The 22689-nt window shown below is 62.7% G+C and overlaps 2 protein-coding genes across 3 annotated transcripts; one reads left to right on the top strand and one right to left on the bottom strand.

Moving 5' to 3' along the window:
* The first annotated feature begins 55 nt into the window (after positions 1-55).
* On the top strand, positions 56-6225 carry YARS1 (tyrosyl-tRNA synthetase 1). The gene is made up of 14 exons (XM_053998537.1): positions 56-156; positions 243-307; positions 625-771; positions 852-1027; positions 2503-2632; positions 2868-2948; positions 3230-3322; positions 3518-3653; positions 3827-3912; positions 4296-4431; positions 4748-4842; positions 4951-5144; positions 5256-5397; positions 5571-6225. Exons 1-14 carry the CDS (start codon positions 141-143, stop codon positions 5679-5681), a joined length of 1608 nt encoding a protein of 535 aa, XP_053854512.1. The 5' UTR covers positions 56-140; the 3' UTR covers positions 5682-6225.
* A 164-nt stretch (positions 6226-6389) lies between these two features.
* Positions 6390-22467, bottom strand: KIAA1522 (KIAA1522 ortholog). Of its 2 annotated transcripts, none has more exons than XM_053998526.1 (7): positions 21348-22467; positions 12297-12452; positions 12037-12092; positions 10838-10955; positions 10354-10470; positions 7413-10268; positions 6390-7185 (listed from the first exon to the last, which is right to left on the bottom strand). In XM_053998526.1, exons 1-7 carry the CDS (start codon positions 21433-21435, stop codon positions 7163-7165), a joined length of 3414 nt encoding a protein of 1137 aa, XP_053854501.1. In that variant the 5' UTR covers positions 21436-22467; the 3' UTR covers positions 6390-7162. The 2 variants fall into 2 exon arrangements, with proteins under 2 accessions (XP_053854501.1, XP_053854502.1); XM_053998527.1 differs by lacking the exon at positions 21348-22467 and adding an exon at positions 13886-14107.
* Between the last annotated feature and the right edge of the window lie 222 nt (positions 22468-22689).

Raw genomic sequence — 22689 nt, 5'->3', positions numbered from 1 at the left:
TGATTGGCGGAGCGCGGGGCTCCTCGCCGCGCGAGGCGCTCTCTGATTGGAGGAGCGCGCCCCCTCCCTCACGCTCGTTGCATCGGCAGCTCGGCGCTCGGTAGGCCCAGGCGCGGCAGTCGAGCGCCGAGTGAGGGCTGATGCAACCCGGGGCAGGTCGGTGGGACCGGGCGGGGAACCGGGAGAACCGGGGGGAACCGGGGGGAACCGGAGCTCTGGTAACCGTGTGTCCTGCCCTGCAGCCGCCGCCATGGAGCCCGCGCCCGGCCCGCAGGAGAAGTATCAGCTCATCACGCGGAACCTGCAGGTACCGGGAGGCGGATGGGGCCGGGGCGGCGGGCTCGGGGCTGGGCCGGGCGGGCGAGCGGCGGCACCGGGGCTGCATCGGGGTCGGGCGGAGGAACTGGGGCTGGGCGGGTTGGCTGAGGCTGGATCGGGGCCGGGGCGGGGGCAGGATGGGGCCCGGGTACCGGGGGGATCGAGGGGAATGCGGCAGGACGGGGCGGGATCGGAGCGTGGGGAGGCCGGCGTGGGGAGCACCGAGCCCGGGGCTCGGCACCGGCACACGCCGCGGGATTTCCCGCTGTGTTCCCTGGCAGCTCGGTGTGTTTGGTCCCCTGGCAGGAGGTGCTGGGCGAGGACAAGCTGATGGCCATCCTGAAGGAGCGAGAGCTGAAGATCTACTGGGGGACGGCCACCACGGGCAAGCCGCACGTGGCCTATTTCGTGCCCATGTCCAAGATCGCCGATTTCCTCAAGGCTGGCTGCGAGGTGGGGGCATCGCCAACGCTGCTGGGCGGCAGCTGCGGCGAGCAGGGCCGGCTCCCCCTGACCGGCGTCCCCTGCCCTAGGTGACAATCCTCTTTGCCGACCTCCACGCGTACCTGGACAACATGAAGGCCCCGTGGGAGCTGCTGGAGCTGCGCACCCGTTACTACGAGCACGTCATCAAAGCCATGCTGGAGAGCATCGGGGTGCCCCTGGAGAAACTCACCTTCGTCAGGGGCACGGATTACCAGCTCAGCAAGTGAGTCCTGGGCAGCCCGCGAGGCCTTGGGAAGGCTGAGCTGGAGCAGGGGCTGGATGGAGTTAAAGGATGATTTCAGGATAATTAGAAGTATCTAATATAGTGTATATATATATATATATATATATATAAAAAATATATATATCATATATTTATATATGTATATATATATATCTTATATATATATATGTATCTATCTATCTATCTATCTCATATATATATATCATATATATATCATATATATAGGTATAAAATATATAGATATATATAAGATATATATATGTATAAGATATATATGCTATATATAGAAATATTTATCATTATATACTGTTATATTATATATTAGTAATTATTATTAACCGTCATTATAATATATTATATGTAATATATATAATACATTATATATTTTTATATAGAATATACATATGTATGTATATATTATATATATTCTATATATACATATGTGTATATATTGTATACATATATATGTATATATTATATATATTCAATATATACATATGTGTATATATTGTATACATATATATGTATATATAATATATATTCAATATATACATATGTGTATATATTGAATATTGTCATATATTTGTATATAATATAAATATCATTATTAGATATAATATATAATATACAATATATATTTTTATATGGAATATACATATATATGTATATATTTTATATATTCTATATATATGTATATATAGTGGATATTATAATATATTTATATACCATATAAATATCATTATTATTATTATATATTATATATACCTTCTATAATATATGTATATATGTATGTATCATATATATTCTATGTATACATATTTATATGGATATATACGTATATAAACATATATTCTATCTATATATGTATATGTAATTCAATATATATCCATATATTTTAAAAAATATATATATGTATCTAATATTATTATATATAATGCAGTATTATCCCTAAAAGTAGGCATTTATTGAAGGCCTCAATGGATCCACCTTGGGCAGCACAAGAGCCCAGCCAGGGCTACACCCAAGATGAACCAAAATGGTCACAAAATGGACACCCAGTCATGAGGTTTCTCACTTTTATAAGTTCTGCTCCATTTGCATATTGGAGTTAATTATTTAATTACAGCTCCAGCCCATGCAGTCCCATCCTTCAACAGCCCACGCTGTTTGTGCTCCTGGGCCTGAGGTTTGGATCATTTGTCCTTGGTCCCCAGCTGGAGCAGGAATTGTTTTGTCTCCTGCTCTGTGCAGAGATCTCACCACCCCCTCATACGAACCCCAGACCCACCCCCCAAAGCAGCAGAGAACCTGAAAAACACAAAAGCTAAACCCTGAGGCATCACAGGGTTTGTCCCTCCAGGAGGTGCCTCCAGGCCGTGTCCCCCGTCGCTGTGGCCAGGAGCAGCTGTCAGAGCTGTCCCCGAGCCCGCTGGTGACAGAGCTGTCCCCCACAGGGAGTACACGCTGGACGTGTACCGGCTCTCCTCCGTGGTGACGCAGCACGACGCCAAGAAGGCCGGGGCAGAGGTGGTGAAGCAGGTGGAGCATCCCTTGCTGAGTGGTTTGCTCTACCCAGGCCTGCAGGTGAGGCGGGCGGGGTGGCCAGGGACGTGTGTTTGGGGCTGAGCGTCAAGGTCGTTGTGACACCCGCTGTCACAGCTGGAGGTGGCACAAAGCGTGGCCTGAGCACGGAGCTGCTGTTCCAGCAAACAGCCTGGAATGTTCCCGACCTTCCCTGGCTGGGAGTGCCCCAGGAGAAGCTGAGGGACAAGCCAGGACTGTTCTGGGCCTGGCCTCAAGTCTCTGTGTCTCTCCACAGGCGTTGGATGAGGAGTATCTCAAGGTGGACGCGCAGTTTGGAGGGGTGGATCAGAGGAAGATCTTCACCTTCGCAGAGAAGGTCAGGAATGGGGGGATTTCTGCCAGACTGGGGCCTGAGGGAAAGCTTGGCCACTCCCAAATCCACTGGGAGAAGTGTGTGGGATTTTGGTTGATGTCACAGCTCCCTGTGCTGCTGCTGCTCCCGTGCTCTGTGCAGCCACACATCCCTGGCTCTGACTCTGCCCTTCCTGGGTGCTGTTACCCCAGATCCCAAAGTTACCCGGAGCCAGGAGCAAGCAGGGATTGTGAGTTAAAGCTGAATGAGGCTTGGCTCTGACTTGCCTCCTTGTGTTTCCCCAGTACCTCCCTTCCCTGGGCTATGCCAAGCGCATCCATTTGATGAACCCCATGGTTCCTGGGCTGACAGGCAGCAAAATGAGCTCATCAGAAGAGGTTGGTCCTGGATCTGGCTGTGCTCAGGGGGCTCTGGGGGGACAGCTTGGTGGCTGGGGGCTGAGAGGGAACCACCCCAGGGAAGGTGAGCTCTCCCTCCCCACTCACACGGGGTTCTAAGAAGGTGCAGCAACTCCAGCATGAGTTCCCTGGGCAAAAGCTTGGGTGAAGGGCTGAGGAAATCTCTTGCTGCAGGACTCCAAGATTGATCTTCTGGACCGCAAGGAGGACGTGAAGAAGAAGCTGAAGAAGGCTTTCTGTGAGCCAGGGAACGTGGAGAACAACGGTGTCCTCTCCTTCATCAAGCACGTCCTCTTCCCCCTCAAGTCAGGTGAGGGGCTCGCCACGCTGGGGCGTGGATACGAGGAGGGGACAGGAGTGTGTCCCCTGAAACAAGGCTGCCCCTAAGTGCCACCTGCCCAGCCCCTGCTCTTGAGCAGGGTGGGGTGGGTGGTTTATCTGAGCCTTGAGTTAATCTGAGCTTTAAAACCTGTTTTGTCCCAGAGTTTGTGGTCCTGAGAGAAGAAAAATGGGGAGGAAATAAAACTTACACGGCCTACGAGGCCCTGGAGAAGGACTTTGCTGAGCAGGTGAGTGCTGGGAGGGGCTGAACCTTCTGCCTGAGGTTCCTGGGAGCAGTCTGGGAGCACTGGGAGATGGAAATCTGCACTGGGAGGAGGTGTGGAGTGTGGCCTGGTACTGTGGGATGCTCCCAGACAGGAGAGCCCGGGGGAGAGAGGATGAGTGATGGGTGTGAAGTCAGGACAGCACCACATCAGCCACATCCTGCAGCAGAGCAGCAGTTTAACCCTTCCCAGCTGCTCCCAGCAGAGGCTGGAGGCAGAAGTGTCCAGAAACTTCTGTTGACCAAGGGGAATCAGGTCAAGAATGGTTTGGGATTCATCTTCCCACCCTTTTTAGTCTCCATTTCCCACCCCTGGCCTCAGACAGGAACATCTTTGTCGTGACACAGGTTGTGCACCCTGGAGACCTGAAGAACTCTGTGGAAGTGGCCCTGAACAAACTGCTTGACCCCATCAGAGAGAAATTCAACTGCCCAGAGCTGAAGAAGCTGAGCAGCGCCGCGTATCCCACCCCATCCAAAGCCAGTAAGGAGGGGCTGGGAGCACAGGGAAGTGGGGGCCTGGGAGCTCAGGGAAATGGGGCCCTGGCCATGCAGGGCTCAGTGGGACAGCTCCCTCCAGGCAGCTGAGGCCAGAGAAAAGTTTTGAAGCTCCAGACTCAAAAACAGCCATAGAGAGCATTGGGAAAGGTGAGGAAAGCCAGCACAGGAGGGACTCTGCTCTTTGGTATAGGGACAAGCATGGAATTCCCTGCAGGGAATTCCCCCCAGGGCCTGCATTTGGGGCTGGCCACCTGCCTGGGTTTGTGCTGAGAGTTGTGACCATTCCCTTCTCCCTGCAGAGCCTGGAGAGAAGGGCACCAAGAACTCAGAGCCAGAGGACGTGATCCCATCCCGGCTGGACATCCGTGTGGGCAAAGTGATCAGTGTGGAAAAGGTATGGGCAGAGGGGAGGAACCCTCCCGTGGGGTGACATTTGGGGTGTGCCTTGGGGGCCTGCCACCTTCTCTGCCACCCCATTCCCATCCCTGCTCCCCCCTGGCAGCACCCAGATGCCGACAGCCTGTACGTGGAGAAGATCGACGTGGGCGAGGCCGAGCCCCGCACCGTGGTCAGCGGCCTGGTGCACTTTGTCCCCAAGGAGCAGCTGCAGGACAGGCTCGTGGTGCTGCTCTGCAACCTCAAACCCCAGAAGATGAGAGGGGTGGAGTCGCAGGGCATGGTGCTGTGTGCTTCCAGGTGAGGGACAGAGGTGACACCGGGGCTGGACCACCCCTCCTGCCTCAGGGTGCTGAGGGGCAGCTGGCCAGCACCTTGGGGTGACTCTGGTGTCTCCACACCTCTCCTTAGCGTGGGGGAGCCACGTCAAGTGGAGCCCCTGGACCCCCCAGCCGGGTGCTGCGCCGGGGAGCGCGTCTACGTGGAGGGCTACGAGGGCGGGGAGCCCGACGAGGAGCTCAAGCCCAAGAAAAAGGTCTTTGAGAAGCTGCAGGTGAGGCCTTGGAACAGCTGGGAGTGGCTGGAGTTCTGTCCAGTAGGGCCATGCTGTCCCCACCTCTGGGTGACCCCAAATGGGGTGTTTGCCCCCTCGGTGTTACTGGCAGCAGAGCTGTGGAGGAGATGAACCTTCCCAGGGCTGACCCTGCTCCCTGTTCTGCTCTCCAGGCTGATTTCCAAATCTCCGAGGATTGTGTCGCTCAGTGGAAGCAGAGAAACTTCCTGACCAAGCTGGGGACTGTCTCCTGTAAAAGCCTGAAGGGTGGCAGCATCAGCTAACAAGTGCCAGGGCTGCTCTGGTGCCTCCTGCCTGACTCCTGCACCTCAGCCAGGCTCCTCCCAGTCATCTCCCCAGCAGTGCCCCGAGTTGGGGGCTCAGCCCTGGGGACTCTGGGACTGAACTTGCTGCCTTTCACCCCAGGAGCTGCCTCCAGCATCCCCCTGGGCCTCTGGGGACTGGAGGTGCCACCACACCCAAGGGACTCATGTGACTCATCCCCATGGCCTTGGGGCCAGGGCTCGCTCTCCCAGCTGTGCCACACAGGACTGGACTCCCTGCCCGCTGGGGTGGCATGTGTGGCTGCTGTGGTGAGGGCAGAAGGGAAAAGCTGCTTCTCCAACCTTGTGTTGCTGCTACCAGAGCTGGGGACAGCCCGGCAGGCCCCTGCTCCACCCCCAGCGCTGTGGCCACTGGTGCTGCTCTTTGGCCAGGAGCCCAGGCAGCACCCATGGGGCTGTCCTGAGCCCGTGGGGGGGTGTGGGCCTTAAACACTGACTCGGGAACCATCTGTCTGTCATAAAACCCAATAAAATGTCGAGCTGACTGCACGTGGCTGTGCCCATCTGTCCAGGGGAGCTGGCAGCCAGCCCTGCTACAGAGTTTTACTGGGCAATGGTGCTGGGAGCCAGCCCAAGGGTGTCCCTGGAGCTCAGCACCACCAGAAGGGAGCTGCAACCATAAACCAGGAAGAACAGGAGGCAGCAAGCTTCGGTCATCATTTTTACCAGCCAGGTACAGAGCTTTGAGCAGCTACTCGGCGGCAGAGGGTCAGTTGCTTTTGGTTTGGTTTGGTTTGCTTGGGTTTGTTGTTTTGTTTGGTTTTTGTTTTTACAATCAAAGAAATTAAAATGTGACCCGAGTTTACAGAAACAGAATCAAGGCTGTACCCCAGAGCCCAGGGCCAGCTCCAGGGGCAGCCAGGCCCTTCCTCTTGCCGGGCAGTGGCGAGTGGCCGGAGCCAGTGCTGGCCACAAGCCCCTCTTGCCTTTCCATCAAGAGCCAAAGCCTCTATCCCTCCCAACCAGCACCTCCATCCCCTCCTGTTCCTGTTTGCAACCCCCAGGCGCTGTCACGGCCAAAGCCTTCCCATTCCCTTGTCCAAAGTGCTTCCGTTCCTCACGGGCCTGTCTGGCCAGCAGCGGTGGCTCCTGCTCCGGTGTCTTCGGCCCCCAAACTCCTCTGGGTGTGGCTGCTCAGCTCCACACACCCACACCGAGCATCAGCTTGGCAGGGAGGAGGTGCTGGCTCTGGGCACAGGCCTCGAGTCCAGTAAAAAAAAAAAGCAAAATAAAGCTGTAGTACTTAGGAAAGTGAAACCAACACCATTTTTGCATAAATATCATCAAGGCCGTGGAGGCTAAGGCTGTTTGCTTCCTGTATTAAGTTAGTTGCCAGTTCCACACTCGTCCGTTGACCTGCCCAGGTCCCTGAGAGATTTGGATTCCTGTCCGTGGGGGCTCCAGTCCTGCAGTGTCATCCTTCAGGCCATCTCTCCCCGTCTGTCTGCAAAGCAGGAGGAAAGAGCCCATCAGCCACCCCAAATCCCAGCTTCCCACAGCCCTGCCAGGCTCTGTCCCTGCTGTCCCAGTGCCTCCCAGCTGGAACACAGCCCAGGAGCCATGCTGGGTGTCCAGCTTGGGAATTTATCAAACGGGAACGTATAGCTCAGGATCCTGAGCAGCGAGGCTGAACCTCCAGCAGCATCATCCCGTGGCTCCCACCCCACGTACCTTGTGCAGGGAGGCTCTGAGCCGGCGGCTCCGTGCCGTTCCTGCCCTCCGTCCCCGCCAGCTCGCTCTTAGTCCTGCTCTCCTCCACCTTGGCATCCCCGCCCAGCACCAGGGAGCCCAACACCTCTGCCCCCGGTGCCTTCGGGGAAGGAGCCGGCCCCGAGCCAAGCGAAGGCTTCTTGGCTACTGGAGGGGGGATCTTGCCAGGTTTTCGCTGGGCTTGTGCCTTTCCAGGGCCCTGCGGGGCAGCAGCAGCCGGGGCTGCCGAGCGCTGCCCCGAGAAATTCATCAGCTCGGCCACCAAGTTCCTCTTCAGGTCGGCCTGTGCCTCGGGGGACGAGGCCGTCTCGATCACCAGCTTCCTGGAGCTCTTGGCGAAGATGAAGCTGGCGGTGGAGGCCGGCGATTTGTTCCTGGGGGACAGCTGCCCATCCCCGGGGGGCCCCTCGGGGCCGGGCTGGGCCGCTCGGCCGCCCGGCGGCTTCTCCGCGGCCTCTCCGGAGGCCAAGGCGGCGGCCTTGAGGTGCACGGCGTGGTGGAGCTGCTTGGAAGGCACCGCGTCTTGGGCAGGAGGCGGCTGCCGCGTGGACAGGGAGCGCCGGATGGGCTTCTGGGGGGCCGGACGCTCCTCGGGCCCGGCTCCGGCCGCGGCTCCGGCCGCGGGCTCCACGCTGACCGAGCGCAGCCGCACCATCTGCAGCAGCGAGGGGGTGACGATGGGCAGGCTGGCGTCCTCCTTGGCCGCGGGGCCGCTCTTGCTCCGCGACACCGGTTCCTTCTTGGCCTCAGCCCGGGGACCGTTGGCCGCCTTCTTAAGGCTGATTTGGGGCGGCAGGGCCAGAGCCGAGGGCGGCGGGAGAGGCGGCGGTGGCGGGGGCACGGAGGCCGTGGGAAGGGGCTCGGCGGGGCCCGGAGGCTGTGGAACCCCGGTGGGTGGCTCTTGCTGCTGAGATGACGAAGAAGCAGCCCCCGGGCTCGGTGTTGCCGTCTGCCCGTTCACCGGGGCCGAGGTGGCATCGGGCAGGCTGGAGAGATAGGATTCATCCGGAGGGGGGAAGTCTGCCATGGACAGGTCGTGCTCCTCGGGGGCCGGCGGCGGTGGCGGGGGCCAGGCGGTGTCAGAGGGGGTCTCGTTGCTGGTCTGGGGGCTCCCCTCCACCTTCTTGGCCGGCGGGGGAGGCGGGTGGTAGGCAGGCGGCGGTGACGGCGGTGGGGACTTGCCGTTGGGCTTGGCCGAGGGCTCCTGGCCGGCAGTGCTGGGCGCTGGGGGGGTTGGTGAGGGCTGGAGGGGGCCGGCGGGGGCCGGGGGCTGCTGGGGCTTGGTGGGTGGCGGGGAGAAGGGAGCGGGAACCTTGGGGTGCGGCGGGATGATGAACCGGTCTGAGCGACCGGTCAGCGCCTCGGGGGGGGTCGGGTCCGAGGCCGAGGAGGAGATGGAGGTGAGGGAGGAGGACACGGAGAGCGCAGGCGACTGCAGGGAGCAGACCCGGTCCGGCTTCTGGGGCTGAGACTTGCCCGGGGACACGGCTGGGGGTCCCAACCCCTTGGTGGGCAGTGTGGGCGTCCCGCTCTGGCTGGAGTAGCCGCTGGAGGGGGACATGGTGCGGTCAGACCCATCTGGGCAGCTCCACTTGGCCTGAGCTTGAGGCTCCCTCAGCACCACCGTCACGCCGGGGCGGCCCCGAGGGGCCTCGGGGGAGCTGGCGCCGGCCAGGCTCTCGGAGCGGAGGCTGCTGGTCTCGCTCAGCGATGGGGAGAACACCTCATCCTCGCCCGTGGGGCTGAAGGGCTCGGGGCGCGGGGACCAGGGCGCGCTGCTCTCCCGCTGGGGCCGCCGGTCGGGCCTGGGGGGCAGCCCCAGCACCTTGGGCTCCCCGTCAGCCTTCTGGTGCAGCGAGTAGGTCCTGCGGGGAGGCGCCGGGGGCTTCTTCATCTTCCTGAGGGAGACGCTGCGGGCGGAGGAGCGCTCGCTGGCCAGGCTGGCCGTGTCCGAGCCCTCCGCCTGGCTGCTCGTGCTGTAGGCGGGGGACGCGCGGCCACTGCCCATGGCCAGGAGCCCGGGGGCCGCAGGAGCGAGGCCGGCAGCGGGCTTGGAGCAGGAGCTGGCGAAGCTGGTGGAGCTGTAGATGCTGATTTGGTCGGTGTCGGAGCGAGCTGCCGCGTCCGCCTCGCCGCGCGGCCCCGCCTCGGGCGGCCGGTGCTCGCAGCCGCCCTGGGAGGAGATGGTGGAGCTGTTGGAGACGATGGTCTCCGTGGACTGTGAGTGGCTCCAGTTGTCGCTGGAGGAGGAGGGCTCGCGGCTGCGGGGGCTGCGCTCCGAGAAGCGGGACAGGGAGCGCACCGAGGCCGGGCTGGACGACACGAGGCTGCAGCGGCTCAGCGTCCGCACGCTGCTGCTCGTCAGGGCCACCACGTCCACCATGGGCGGCAGGATGGCGTTGGGGATGATCTTGGACATGTAGGTGCCCTGGGGCGAGATGGACATGACGGGGCCGACCAGCATCTCCGGGGGGTTGGCGTAGGTGGTCATGCCCGGCACGGCCAGCGACTTCGGCCTCACCATGGGTGACAGCTTGGCCGCTGTCTTCCTCCCCACCAAGCTGTCGTCGTAGTAAACCCTGTTGATGTGCTTCTGCAGGGCTGCATCCGCCTCCTCCAGCACTCCCAGGCAGACGCGGGCGCCGCCGGCCACGGGCAGAGGCTGCAGCTTCCCGTCGATGGTGGGGATGCGGACGGCATCGCCGGGCACCTGCCCCCCGTTCAGCAGGGGCTGCCCCGCCTGGCTGGCCCCGTGGCCCGCTGGCCCTCGCCCGTCCGCCTCAGGATGTCCCTTGGCTCCATGGCTGTTCCTGAGACCTGGGAGCAGGGAGAGGTGACCTCAGTGTGATCCCAAGGCAAGGCAAACGGATCCTAAAAATCACCCCTTGCCCCCAAAGCTTACCCAGCTCCTTATGGACGTGCTGGGGGATGCCCAGCACCGTCGTCCTCCTCTCCTTCCTCTTCTTGCCAGCCCTCTCTGAGGATTTGGGAAAGGAGTCGTGTGGTCGGAAGGTGGAACCTATAAGAGATGTGAGAGGGTCTAGCTGGGGTGAGGGGAAGCCCTGGCCAGGGTGTCCCCAGTGTCCCCAGTATCCCCAGCACTTCCCACTGCCAGAGGTGCTCTGGGATAAGCCAGGCTCAGGCACTGGATCAGCCCAGAGAGGCACCAACCAACCAGTCTGAGCAGGGAGGAGACGGTGTGTGTCTGTCTGTCCATCCCCCTCGCCCAGCCCCAATACTCTGACTCAGCCAGAGCTGCTCTCATCTCTCCCAAGGGCCCCCAAATCCCTGCGCTGGCTCATGGCCACACCGAGGCAGAGCTCAGCTCCCTGCCACACTCCCCAACCCCCCTGGCGAGCCCCCTTCCCACAGCCCCAGCCGGGTACCTTTGCGCTGGATCATCTCGGAGCGGATGGAGAGGGCATCCTCAGAGGTGCTGTCCGTGGCACAGGAGGCTGCCCGGGTCCGGAAGGACAGGCTGTCATCCTCCGAGGATGCACAGGACTGTGGGGACACAGGGGGCTCAGCAGAGCCCGGGCTGCGGGGACGGAGCTGCCCCAGCCCCGGCCAGGCCCCTTCCCCGCCGCGAACTGACTCTGCAGCCGAGACAAAAGCTCTTCCGAGGGCCAAAGGCTGAGTCAGCCACGCCGACATCCAGAGTCCTCCCACCAGGAGCAGGGCTGGGAGCAGCCCCTGGGACCCTGCATGGCTCTGCAGCCCCCCGGAGAGCAGGAGAGACGGGGCTGGTGCGTGCAAGGAGCTGCCAGGCTTGCCCCCATGCCAAGCCCAAAATGACTCCGTGGATGTTCCCAGCCCGGCTGTGCCCCAGAGCCCAGGGCTGGAGGGCTGCCATGGCTGGGAGAGGGGCGTGGGACAGGGACAGGCAGGATCCCCAGCACTCCCTGGACACAGCCCCATGCTGGACACGGCTTCCAGTGTCCCCATCCCTCCAAAGCACCCCTGGCACAGGCAGAGGTTGGGATGAGACACTTCAGAGTTAAGCTGACCTCACTGCCCCCGTGGCTGTGCCCATCCTGGGGTTCCCAGTCCCTCATTTCCAAGGGGTTAAAGGGGCTAAGAGCCAACGAGAGGCAGCAGCTTGAGCAAACACAGGGAGGTGAGGCACTGGCAGCAGGGTCAGAGCCCAGGGATTGCCAAAGCTCAGCTTGGCCAAAAGAGGGAGAGTTTCTCCTCGTTAGCAGGCAGGGAGGGGCGCAAGCACCGGGCTGGATATGGCCAAGAGTCCCCATATGCCACCACATCACCCCTGCTCAGTCAGGGCTCCCAGAGGACACCAGTGGGGAAGGGACAGGGGGACAGAGGGATGAAGGCACAGGGGGAGCCCCAGCAGAGCTCCACAGGGCAGAGCAGGACGTGCCAAGGCTGAGGATGGGGAAAACATCTCGTCATGGGGCAAAGGGGACAACACCAAGGGACACACAGCCAGTTAGAGCCCCACAACCCCCCTGGACATGGGCCTGCCACCTTGGCTGGTTGCCTGTCTGCCCCCAAACACCACCCAGAGAGGACAGAAAAGCCACCTTGTGTGCCCTCACCCCCAGGAGCACCACTTGGCAGGGCTCACCTGGAGGCTGCTGGTGTCCCCGTGGTCCCAGGCACTTTTGGTCTGTTTTTGCTTCTCTGTGGAGGGAAGACAGAAGATAAACCCCTCCAGAGATCCGGAGCAAGCAGCTCCCGAGCTGGCAGTGCCCCCCTGCACAGCCCAGCCACCAGCACTGGACTCCGGTCAGCCCCGTGCACCGCCCACACCGCCCGGCCAGCCAGGAGCTGGGGACAGCCCTTCCGCCGTGTCCCCAAGGCCACCCTGGGGTTGGGGACACCTACCCTGGTGCTGCAGGGACTTCAGCCCCTGCTGGGCCTGGTTGTGCAGCTCCTCCAGGTGCGGGGGCCGCGTGCTGGGGAAGAAGACGTTGTCGGGACATTCCTCGCCCGCCGTGTACTGCACGCTCAGCCGCTTCTCACCCTCGCCCTTGGCAGCGCCTGCGGGGACAGCGGGGTCAGCTGGGCTGGGGGGACACGGCCACGCTGCCCCCAGTGCGTCCCAGCCCACAGGGGATGAGCACCAGGTGGTGACAGCCACCCCGGGGTGACATTATCCCGCTCAGCTCCAAACCGGGCGCTGGAAACACCGAGAGAAATCCCATCCTGCAGGCTCTGCCCGGCCGGTCGATATTCCGGAGTCAGGATGTCTCCGCTGGTTTTCTCCCTGGGATGTGGGACCACCCTCCTTCCCCAGCGCCTTCATTAGGAGCTAACGAGGAGGTGAATTGTGCGGGGCTGGGGCAGCTGAGCAGGGAAGGCAGCACAGGAGGGGATTAAATGTGGATGGATCGAGGAGGACTTTCCCTTCTGAGCATTGCGTCATTCCCAGGCCTTGCTCATCACCCCAAGAGCAGGGACTCCCCCTATGCCCAGGCAGGCTGGGAGCTGCACAGAAGAGGGAAACTGAGGCACATCCAGCAGCAGAGATCCCAGAGGACCCAAATCCCTGCTGCGAACCCCGCTGGATGCTGAACACCCCATCTGCCACGCCTGGGGCAGCACGGAGCCTCCACTCCCTGCCTGGCAGCCCCCTCCCCACAGCCACCACCAGCACCCTGCAGTGCCCACGGCCAGGGGCTACCCTGGCATCACCCAGCCCTGGCATCACCCAGCCCGGGCACTGCAGCACCGTGGCACAGCCCTGCCCTCTCCTACCCACACGCCTGAGCGAAGCCTCAAACTCTTCCTGCCCAGAAAAAAAAAACAATTTTGAGGAAGGGAAGGGCGAGCGCAGGAAACCGTCGGGGCTGGCGGCGGCACCCCGGGGCCACGGGCACCTGCTGCTGGGCATCGCCAGCAGCACACACCACCCCTTGTCCCCTGTGCTCCCCTCAGGGCCAGCCCAGGCAGGCGGCGAGGCAGCCGTGATCGGTCCCCAGCACACAAAGGAGCAGGCCTGGAACAATGGAGCCTCCCGCCCTGCCGCCATGCCGGCCTCTGCCTCCGCCAGCACCCGCGGCGTGAGCGGGCACCGGGGCACGGCCCGCCCGGCACGGCGGGTGCCGCCACACGGATCCCCCGTGCTGGTGCAAAATCCCTGCAGGGGACACAAGACACTCACAGCCCCCCCACCATCATGTTCCCAATCCCCTTTTCTCCCCCAGTTTCGGCAGCCCCTCGCCTGACACCCCCCCAAACGCTCTGGGAGCTGCCTCGCGGGGAGAGGCGCGCAGTGATTTATTCCGGCAACTTCGCGGCGGGAGAGGCCAAGGCTGGGGTGACCTTCCCTGCCCTCCCCCGGGGATGGCAGCCCCCCTGCCCGCTGCGGGTGGGCGAGCACCCCGGGCCGGGCCGGGGGGTCCCGGCGGGCAGGGGTTGTGTAAGGACAAGGCTCTGCTCCCTGCCTCCCTCCCTGCCCGCTGTTCACTCACCCTTCTTCTTGAAGAAAGCCAGAAGCGAGGAGAGGTTCCTGCCCATGAAAACCACCATGGTGGCCGGGGAGAGGGTCTGGTCCCCAGGGAAGGGGGGCTCCGCCGCCCCCCGAGGAGGCTCAGCCTATTGTGCCGAGGCTGCTCTCACCCGGCGTGTGCCGGCGGGGCGGATGCCGGCAGCCCCCAGCTCCCTCCCTCCGTCCTCATCCGCACGGGCGGGAGGATGCTCGGCCAGGCGAAGACGCTCCGGCGCAGCTGCTTGCGAGCAGGGAGCAGCCTGACCCGGGGACGGCTGCGCGGTGGCAGGAGGAGACAGTCCCAGGCAGGAGGGGACAGTCCCAGGCAGGAGGGGACAGTCCCAGCTGCGCCCACCGCGCTCCTCGGCCGCGGGAGAAGGGAAGAGGGGGCCCCTCCTCTGGCCCCCGGCTCGCTCCCCCCGGGCCTCCCGCCTCCTCCCACGCACGGCACAGACCACAGGGATCTGTTCTTCCAGGCTCGGGGCCAGCATTTCCCCTACTCCTCCCTCTTGGACCCCTGGGACTGCCCAGGACCCTGCTGGGCACAGCAGCGCTTCAAACCAGTCGCTCGCTTCCACAACAGTGCGGCCAACTGGGAGGAACTGGGAGGCTTTTGCACCTTGGCTGTGACACAGCACAGTGTCACATTCCCCATGCCAGCCTGTCCCCAGTGCCCCTCCAGGACCCTGCCAGGAGAGCCCCATTCCCGGCAGGGAACACGAACCAGGACGGGGCAAAGGCTGTTTGTCCTTAGGGACAGGGCTACGTCACGGTCACAAGGGCTGGCAACACCGGGGGAAAACCAGGTCTGGGACCAGTCTAACCAGTAGCTCCAGCTGCTGCTGCGGAGGCAGGTGAAAGCAGGGGCAGAAATGCCAGGCGGTCACACAGTGGCACTGCCCTGGCACTGCCGGTTACTGTCCCCACCATGGAGGTGCTCCCAGGGCAGTGCAGTGGGTGCCCAGCACCTCTGGGAGCTCCATCCCCCCCCATTTACAGGTGTTTTACCCCAGAAGGAGAACAGCACCCAATGTTCACCCAGCAGGCAGCCATGTCCTTGTGCAAAACCCTCTGCCCCTGCCCTGCAGCTCCCCACGGGCTGTGCCCAGGGTTTGTTCCAGCACCATGCAGCGTGGGCTCACCCAACACAGGGTCCCAGCAGGCCCCAGGCAGTGACTGTGCAGCCCAAGGGACAGTTTGACCTTGTGAAGGGCATCTCTGTGTCCCCAGCCAGGCAGCTCCGGGCTCAGCGAGGATTTCTTCCCTGGAATTCCAACATGGCCATGGCCCCAAACACCAGCAGCTCCCAGGCTGTGCCTGAGCCAGCACCTGCTCCAGCACGGGCAGGATGGGCCCTGCTGCCCACATGCTCCCCCAGAAGGTGCCAGTGGTGGTGGGCAGACGTTCCACAGCTCTTTCCACAGCACAAGTGGGAAAGGGACATAATTAAAGGGCTAAGGATGCACAAAGCAGGCAGCCACGTGCTGAGCTGAGCACTGCCCTCTGCTCTGGGCAGCCTGTCATGAGCCCAGAAAGGGCCATGGGCGGTGGCAGCTGGCAGGGACACTGCTCCCAGCTCCACAGGGAAGGGTCCAGCCTTCCAGCTCTGCCCGCAGAGATGGGACTGCAACAGGGCCCCCTTCATGGCACCAGGAGCTCCCCCAGCAAAGGGAGACAGCCCCTCCTGTGCTGCTGGTGCAGGGCCCAGGCACAGCTGAGCGTGGGCCCCGCAGGTCTGCTGATGGCAGCACAGGTGGAAGCTGCTTCCCGGGCTCTGAGGACATTCCCAGGTGCTGGCATACAGCCTGGCCCTGCTCCACCTTCCTGCCTGTGGCCCATTGCCCACACAGAGGATCTGGAGAACATCCCACACTGATGGAGACGTGTCCCTCTCCAGTGTGACACCGCTGAGGAGGAGCTGCAACCTCCCAAAAGACAATCCAGGGCTGAGCCAGGACACAACGCTGCCCAGCCACGGAGGAGCCTCATGGCAGCCTCCACTTCTCCCACTCCCTGTGACCTTCGCTACCTCATCACCCTCACCCAGCCGGCCTCACCCCGGCTCTGTCAACACAAGGTGGAATCTGCTAGAAACAGGGGGGAATCCAGGAGGGGGAGAGCCCCGATGCTGCAGCAGAGGCTGCAGGTCCCGGTGGGCTGGGGAAGCCGCTGCAGCTGCAGCTGCTGCCGGTAGCAACACGCCCGGTTGGAGCTGGTGTCCCGGCCCCTGTGCATTCCTTGCGGTGCATCCTGGATCACCCCGTGCCCTCCGGGCTCAGCTGACACACGTGCCTTGGCCACACGTGGCAGCGGGATTCTCCCACATAAGGAGACAGGCACCCTCTCAAGGATGGGTTCCCCAGCTCGGAGCTGGTACCTGCTGCCGCCAGTGCCAGGGATGGTCCGGAGGGAGCAGAGCATCCCTGGAGCAAGGCACAGGAAAGGACAGGGAACCCCAAACACCCTGCCTTCAGAGCCTTCAGCTCTGCCTGAGACAGGCTGGAGGTACCCTGGTGGGAATGGGAAGGGCTCCACAAGGGCTGAGACCCCACAGGAACACGGCCAGGGCCGCCCAGCCCGATGCTGCAAACAGAACTCGGTGCTGGCCCAGCTCTCACTCTGCTGCTCTTCACCTGGAGAGAGCCAGGGGAGAAAATCCCAGCTCCTGTCCCCCCTCCTCGCCAGGCCTGTGCCTCCTGCGAGCAGCAGGTTTGGCCGGGCTCGGCTGCAAACATCCATCTCTGCCTGCTCGGCACTGCCCCGACTTGCCTGCTCCGCGCACAGCGCGGGTCCTGCGGCGGCAGCAGCAGCTCCCTGCCCGCCCCTCCACCGCCACTGACTCACCGCCGAAAAATGGGGAGGAGGGGGAGCTGCCAGGCGGGGGGGAAGGGGCTGCGAGGTCCCCAGGGGACCCCGCCCGTATCCTGCTCTCAGCGCGGTGGAGCCTGTGCCGGCGAGAAGCCCCCCTGCCCCACGGGGCTGGTGCTCTCCCACCACTCTGGGGGTCTCTCCCAGCACCATCCAGGCGTGGGGACAGCTCTGCTTGCCAGCTGCCACCACGCACATGGATAACACCAGTGGGGTGCACCATGAATCCCATTCCTGGGAGCTCCATGGAGCTGTCAGGACATGGATGGACCCTGATAGAGCTGTGCTCCAGTACCACAGAATATTCTGGTTTGGAAGGAACCTTATCCAGCCCAACGGCTCCAGCATCCTGTCCCTCTGCTCCCTTTGCAACCTTCAACTCTTTAGGCTGTCTGGAAGCCCCTAAAGACAACAAACCTGTTCCCCAAATCCTTGTCTCAGCACAGGATCCACGCCCTGGGACACGCCAGGGGACCCTGAGCACTCCAGGCAGGGTAAGAGCACAATAATATTGACAGTGGCTTTGGCCACACAGCCCCTGCTGCCAGCCTGCCCTCAGCCACACCTGGGGGGCTGCTCCAGCCAGGAAAACATCTCCACCAAGCAAATAAACACCGCCCCATCCACGCTGCTGGCTCGGCTCTCAAACACGATCCCACGCAGAGGCTGAACTAAAATTAATTTCAGCTGGGAAAACAAACTTAGATGGTTTTTTTTTCTTCCTCTAAATCACAGTGTAGAAAGCTGCCTGGTCTCACCTCGGTGAGCCAGCAGGCCCTGGAGAAGGAGCGGGTGCAGGGTGAAATCCCACTTGGAGCAGAGCCGTGGCTCCAGTTGCCTCCAGCCATGGCTGCTGTCATGACAGGAGCACTCAGGGTTGTGCAACGGGCCCTGACCTCGCTGCTGTCCCACACTTGCCCCACAGCCAGCCCTGAGGTGACACAGAGTGTCTCCTGCTCCCTGAGTTATCTCAGATCCGGGCGAGGGGCTGACAGCAGACCAGAGGGGGTCCCGGGGCAGGACCACCCCAGTGCCCGGCTGTGCCTCATTCCCGGCCCCTGCAGCAGCCCAGCGAGCCTCCATCCCACCACGTCCCCACCCCGCGCTCGTCCCCTCCCGAAGAAGCCACCAAACAGGTTTGAAGGTAAATAACAACCTTCCCCAGCCAGGAGCCGGATCCGGGCGGGAACATCCCAGCTGGGGAGCGCAGGGCGGGAGAGGGAAAGAGACACGGGGCCGCAGAGGGTGACACCGGTGGCACTCTGACCAGGGGTGGGCCACCAACACCTCCTCCTTCCATTCTCCAGAGCTTTGTCACTCGCTGGTGCCCTTCCCTCGGTGTCTCCAGCTCCCACGGTGCTCCGGGCTGGCCGTCCCCCGGCCCGTGCCGTCACGCCCGGCGTGGTTTGCAGGGCACCCGGGCGCTCTTGCCACGGCACGGGCGTTGCCTGTCGCAGCAGGCACCTGGCTCCACGCAGGAGCAAACCCGGCAGACGGATTAAGGACAAGACGTTGCAGGTTTTTTCCGTGCACGGATCCCCCGTCCTTGCAAGCAGCACCCAGCCCCGCTCCCGCCCCGCGGGGCTTTTCCAAGGAAGCGCTGCGGAGGTGCCGATCCTCCCACGGAGATGGACACGGCGATGTGGGATCAGGGAGAGTTGCTGCCACCAGGATGGGGTGGGGGATAAGCCAGAGGCACGGGGCAGGTCCCATCCCTGCCTCTCGGTGACGGGAGCGTGCCAAGCCGGCACGGCACGGCATGTCAGAGCCGAGAGCTGCGGCTGCTGCCTGCCGGGGACAGCCGCGGATCGCCTCCTCCCCTGCTCCGGGAGCGGGCACCGGCATGGGCTCGCATGTCCCGGACGCAGCAGGATGCTGGCTGGCGGTGCCTGGAGGAAGCGCCTGTGTAAATCTCGCCGTGTCCCCCGCCGGGACCGGCCCCTGCTCTCATCCGCCCCCCGGGTGTTTGCGGAGCCGGCCCAGCGTGGGTCTGGCACGGAGAGAGGCTGCAAAGGAGAGAGCTCAAAGCTGCTCAGCCCACACTGGAGCTGCCCCGCAGGAGCCGGCACTGCCGAGGGGCTCCATGGCTGCTGCTGCTGCTGCTGCTGCTGGGGTCGTTCACAGCCACAGTCACCCCTGGGGCATTCGGATTCCCCAATCCTGTAAGTGTTCCAGGTTGGAGCAGTCTAGGATAGTAGAAGATGTCCCTGCCCATGGAGTGGAACGCGATGAGCTTCAAGGTCCCTTCCAAATCAAAGCAGTCCATGATTATTTTCCCTGCGAGCCGCTCCAGAGGCCACCGAGGGGACGCGGGTGCCGGGTGACCCCGCACCCAGAGCTCCGCAGCCGCATCCCCGCTGACTCCGCGGGGCGCAGCCTGGCCAGCAGCCACGTTCCTGCGCCCTGACTCAGCAGGGCCCGGCGGGGAGTCCCGATAAGGAGGCGATAAGAGGCTTCGGTCTCCCTGGGGCTCAAGGACCTTCCCCGGCATGGACGAACCCGGCGACGAGAGGCTGGGGATGCCCCCGGAGCAAGCACGGGGAAGTGGGCACGGGGTGCGTGGGTTTGGCACTGGTGGGCAGAGTGGGTGGGCTCAGCGGCAGAGCCACCCCGGAGCCCTCGGCTGTGCCCACCCTGTCGCTGGGGTCCCCTGCTCTGTCCCCTCAGCACCCAAAGGCGGTGCCCACACCTCTGCACACACGGCACAAGCACAAAACCACCCGCCAGCGCCTGCCCGGGCCTGACGCGCCAACACCGGGCACGGCAGGGCCAAATTAATCTTCCAGTCACCAGAGGGGCAGGAACTGGGGACACTGGTCCAGCCGCCCGCCATGTGCAATTATTCTCCAGCCCAAAATGCAGAGGCACCCAGGGTCTCGCAGGGGGAGACGGCAGCGCCGGTGGGGCCCGGGCACACCCTGCCCCCAGCCGGTGATCCCGGCTGCGCCCTCCGAAACGCTGAAGCGACACAATGCAAATTCTTTGGCTTTGTGGCCGCCGCGCCGTTGCCATGGAGCCGTCGCAGAGAACAAACACAACTCGCCCCATGTTTTCTCAGCACCTTCCACCCCACGGCCTTCGGCCCCAGAGCCAGCCCTCGCCTCCCGGGATCTGCCCCGGCTGTGTCAGTCCCACATCCCGCCCATCCAAGAGCATCCAAGATGGAGCAGGGCTTTCCCAGGCAGCCCTGGGGAAGGGTGGCACGGTCCTGGTTCAGGGCTGGCAGGGGATGGCGAGGAGATGGAGGTCTGGGCAGGAATGGCACGTGGAAAGGGTGAGGATGTGCTGGGGACTGCAGCCACAGCCCAGCCTGGCCAATGGCACCGGGCCCTTCCTGCATGGAGAGCACGACCACAGAGGCAGAGAGGAGCCTGCAGCCACCCGGTGAGGAGAGGAGGATGGTGAAGAGCCTGCAGTGAAGGAGATGCTGTCCCAGCATGGCTATAGGTGACATGTGACCTCCTGCCTCAGTTTCCCCAGGCACCGAGCGGATATTGTCAGCCAGGACATTCCAGCACCCTCTCCCTGTGCACCTGCGGGGTGTCCCCATCCCAGGCCCCACCTCTGGGATAGTTTTGCTCCAAGTAGTGTCCCCAGGCCTGTGTAGAGTTGACTCCAGGCCCTGTTTACCCCGGGGACTGCAGGGCTCTCACACCTGGGGGGCTGCCGCCTGTAAAGGGAAACAGGGCAGGAGGGACAGCAGGGCCAAGGACCCCACAGAGCTGGTGGGGGAAGGAAAACCCCCCCAGTTACCCCTTGGTCCTGCTAACCCTGCTCCTATGATCTTGCCCACGCGCCTGCCGAGGCTCAGGCTGGCCTGGGGACACAGGAACAGTTTAATGACACCGCTGGGGGTGTCAGCAACCCCGGGATGGGGACGATGCTACTGCGAGAGACCTTCCCTGCTGGCATCACCCTGCTCTGGCGGAGGGAGCTCACCAGGCACCCCACGGGGTTCACTGTTCCACGCGTGGGTCCAGCCTGGCGTGGGACCCCTTTCCCTGCTCCTCGTCCCCGCAGGAAAGATCTCGACCCCTGCTTCCTGCTGGGCTTTCCAGTGGCATCCGGAGCATAAAGCAGAGGGGCAATCGCTGTGCGGACAGACGGACGGACGGACAGACGCGCAGGGAGAGGGGAGGGCGGCGGGGGAGCAGCCCCTGCAAACACTCCCAGATCCGCCGCTCCCCGCGGCACAGCGAGAGAAACCGAGGCACGGGATGGGAGCGGGGGGCCGGGGAGGAAGGCGACGCTGGCAGCGCTGGGATCCCACTTGGAAAAACAAATCAGTAACTAATTCAGCTGATCCCGTCCTGATAGCGCGGCCGGCCCACGGCTGCTCCCCGCCGCGCCGGCACAGCCCTGCCTGCAGCCAGGGGGGCTCCCCCAGCCCCACACTGGGCTTGGGGGGCTCATCCTGCCCCTCCCAGCACAGGGAGGGCAGAGCGAAGCCTCCCCTCACCCCCCGCTCCTGCCCAGCCCAGCAGAACACCAGCCGCGAACTTTCCCAGCGCGACCCCTTCCAAGTCCCCGAGCGGGGACCCCCGCGCCCCATCCCCCGCCAGCCCCACGGCTCCTACCTGCCCTCGGCTTCCCGGCACGGCCGAAGGGCCACGAGGAGCCGGGCTTGGTGCCCGCCGGGCTCCTCTTGCGGTGCGCGTTGCCCATGAGGCCGCTCTCGCCTCCACCGCGGCCGGGTGGAGGGGACCGCGGTGCTACATGGCCGAGCCGAGCGGGCTCCGGCGTGGCCCGGGCGGCCCCGGCAGACGACGGCTCTCAGCCGCCGGTTCCCATCGCTCCGGCCCCGGCGGAGCTGAGCGCTCGCAGGCGGCCGTGCCGGAGCCAATGGTACGGGCAGAGAGGAGGGGCCTGCCGGGATCACCCGGCGGATCGCACGGCACCCTCCCAGCCCCATCCCTCCGGCGGGGATGCCTGGGTGATACAGAGAGGCTGAGCGGGCTCAGGGAGCCGCCCCGGTGGCCAAACATCCCCGAGCGCTGCGATCTCGCCTCCAGCCGTGCTCGCACCTCCCTGGAGTTCGCCACGCCGCCGCCACCGCTCCTGGCTGTCCCCAGCTCCAACAGCCGCCGCTACAACCCTCCCCACCTCGGTGGGTTTTGGGGACGGGGAGACCTCACCCAGCCCGCCCAAGGTTGGGACAGGACTACCAAGGCTGGAGCAAAGCGCCCGAGGCCAGGGGCTGGGTCCTGCCGCTGCCCAAAGTCAGGGCGAGCACCCACATGCCAGCCCCACGCAGCCTGGCGTGGGTGGTAGCCCCTGCCGCCCTCCCCACGGCCACTCCTGCCTCTGGGGCGAGTCACGAGCACGTTGCTCACTCTGCCGGCACCTTCCCGTGCCCTCTCCGGGTGCGCCTCGGCCTCTCCCGGCTCCAGTCCCTGCTCCTGCAGCAGCCAGGGCTGGCAGGGGACAGGCCACGGGAATTGCTGCTCCAAGAGCTGCCCACACGGCCCGGACAAGCCCCTCCACGGCCCCTTCCCCAAGGCCACTTTTCCCTCCTGATTTTTAATTAGAACATTAAATGCTGCGAGGGCAGGGAGGGGTCAGCCAGGCAGGCAGTGGTGGGCAATTCCTGCTGGCATTGTTTATGTTCCTCAGGTGATTCATCAAAGGCTGGGATAAATAGGAAGGAGGCTTTTGTGGGAAAGGCACAAAACCGGGGAGGTGGCGCAAGAAAGAAAGGAAAACATTAAAGATCAACCAGCAGCTTTGTCCTGACCTCCCAAGGTGATCGGCACCGAATTAATCTTTGGACTTCAGTCTTCTCCTCAGCAATGGAAATACTGATGGTTCAGCTGCTCGCCAGCTCGGTTGGGTGCCCAGGGCACGCTCAGCTGGGCAGGGACTGTCCCCGTGGGTTTGCTGCCCCATCTGCTGTGGGAGCTGTTAAAGAGACGAGGGGAT

The sequence above is a fragment of the Vidua macroura genome, chromosome 25, assembly GCF_024509145.1.
Source record: "Vidua macroura isolate BioBank_ID:100142 chromosome 25, ASM2450914v1, whole genome shotgun sequence".
Classification (NCBI taxonomy): Eukaryota; Metazoa; Chordata; class Aves; order Passeriformes; family Viduidae; genus Vidua; species Vidua macroura.
This window is presented reverse-complemented; position numbering and strand designations above follow the sequence as displayed.

Excerpts from the sequence above, each read along its gene's own strand:
- YARS1 (XM_053998537.1), top strand. Across the intron at positions 772-851 it reads TCCTCAAGGCTGGCTGCGAG|GTGACAATCCTCTTTGCCGA; the intron begins GTGGGGGCATCG and ends CCCCTGCCCTAG. Across the intron at positions 3,323-3,517 it reads AAATGAGCTCATCAGAAGAG|GACTCCAAGATTGATCTTCT; the intron begins GTTGGTCCTGGA and ends CTCTTGCTGCAG.
- KIAA1522 (XM_053998526.1), bottom strand. The coding sequence starts at position 21,435 with ATGGGCAACGCGCACCGCAAGAGGAGCCCGGCGGGCACCAAGCCCGGC. Across the intron at positions 10,269-10,353 it reads GCACGTCCATAAGGAGCTGG|GTCTCAGGAACAGCCATGGA; the intron begins GTAAGCTTTGGG and ends CCCTGCTCCCAG. Across the intron at positions 7,186-7,412 it reads TCAGAGCCTCCCTGCACAAG|ACAGACGGGGAGAGATGGCC; the intron begins GTACGTGGGGTG and ends CCTGCTTTGCAG.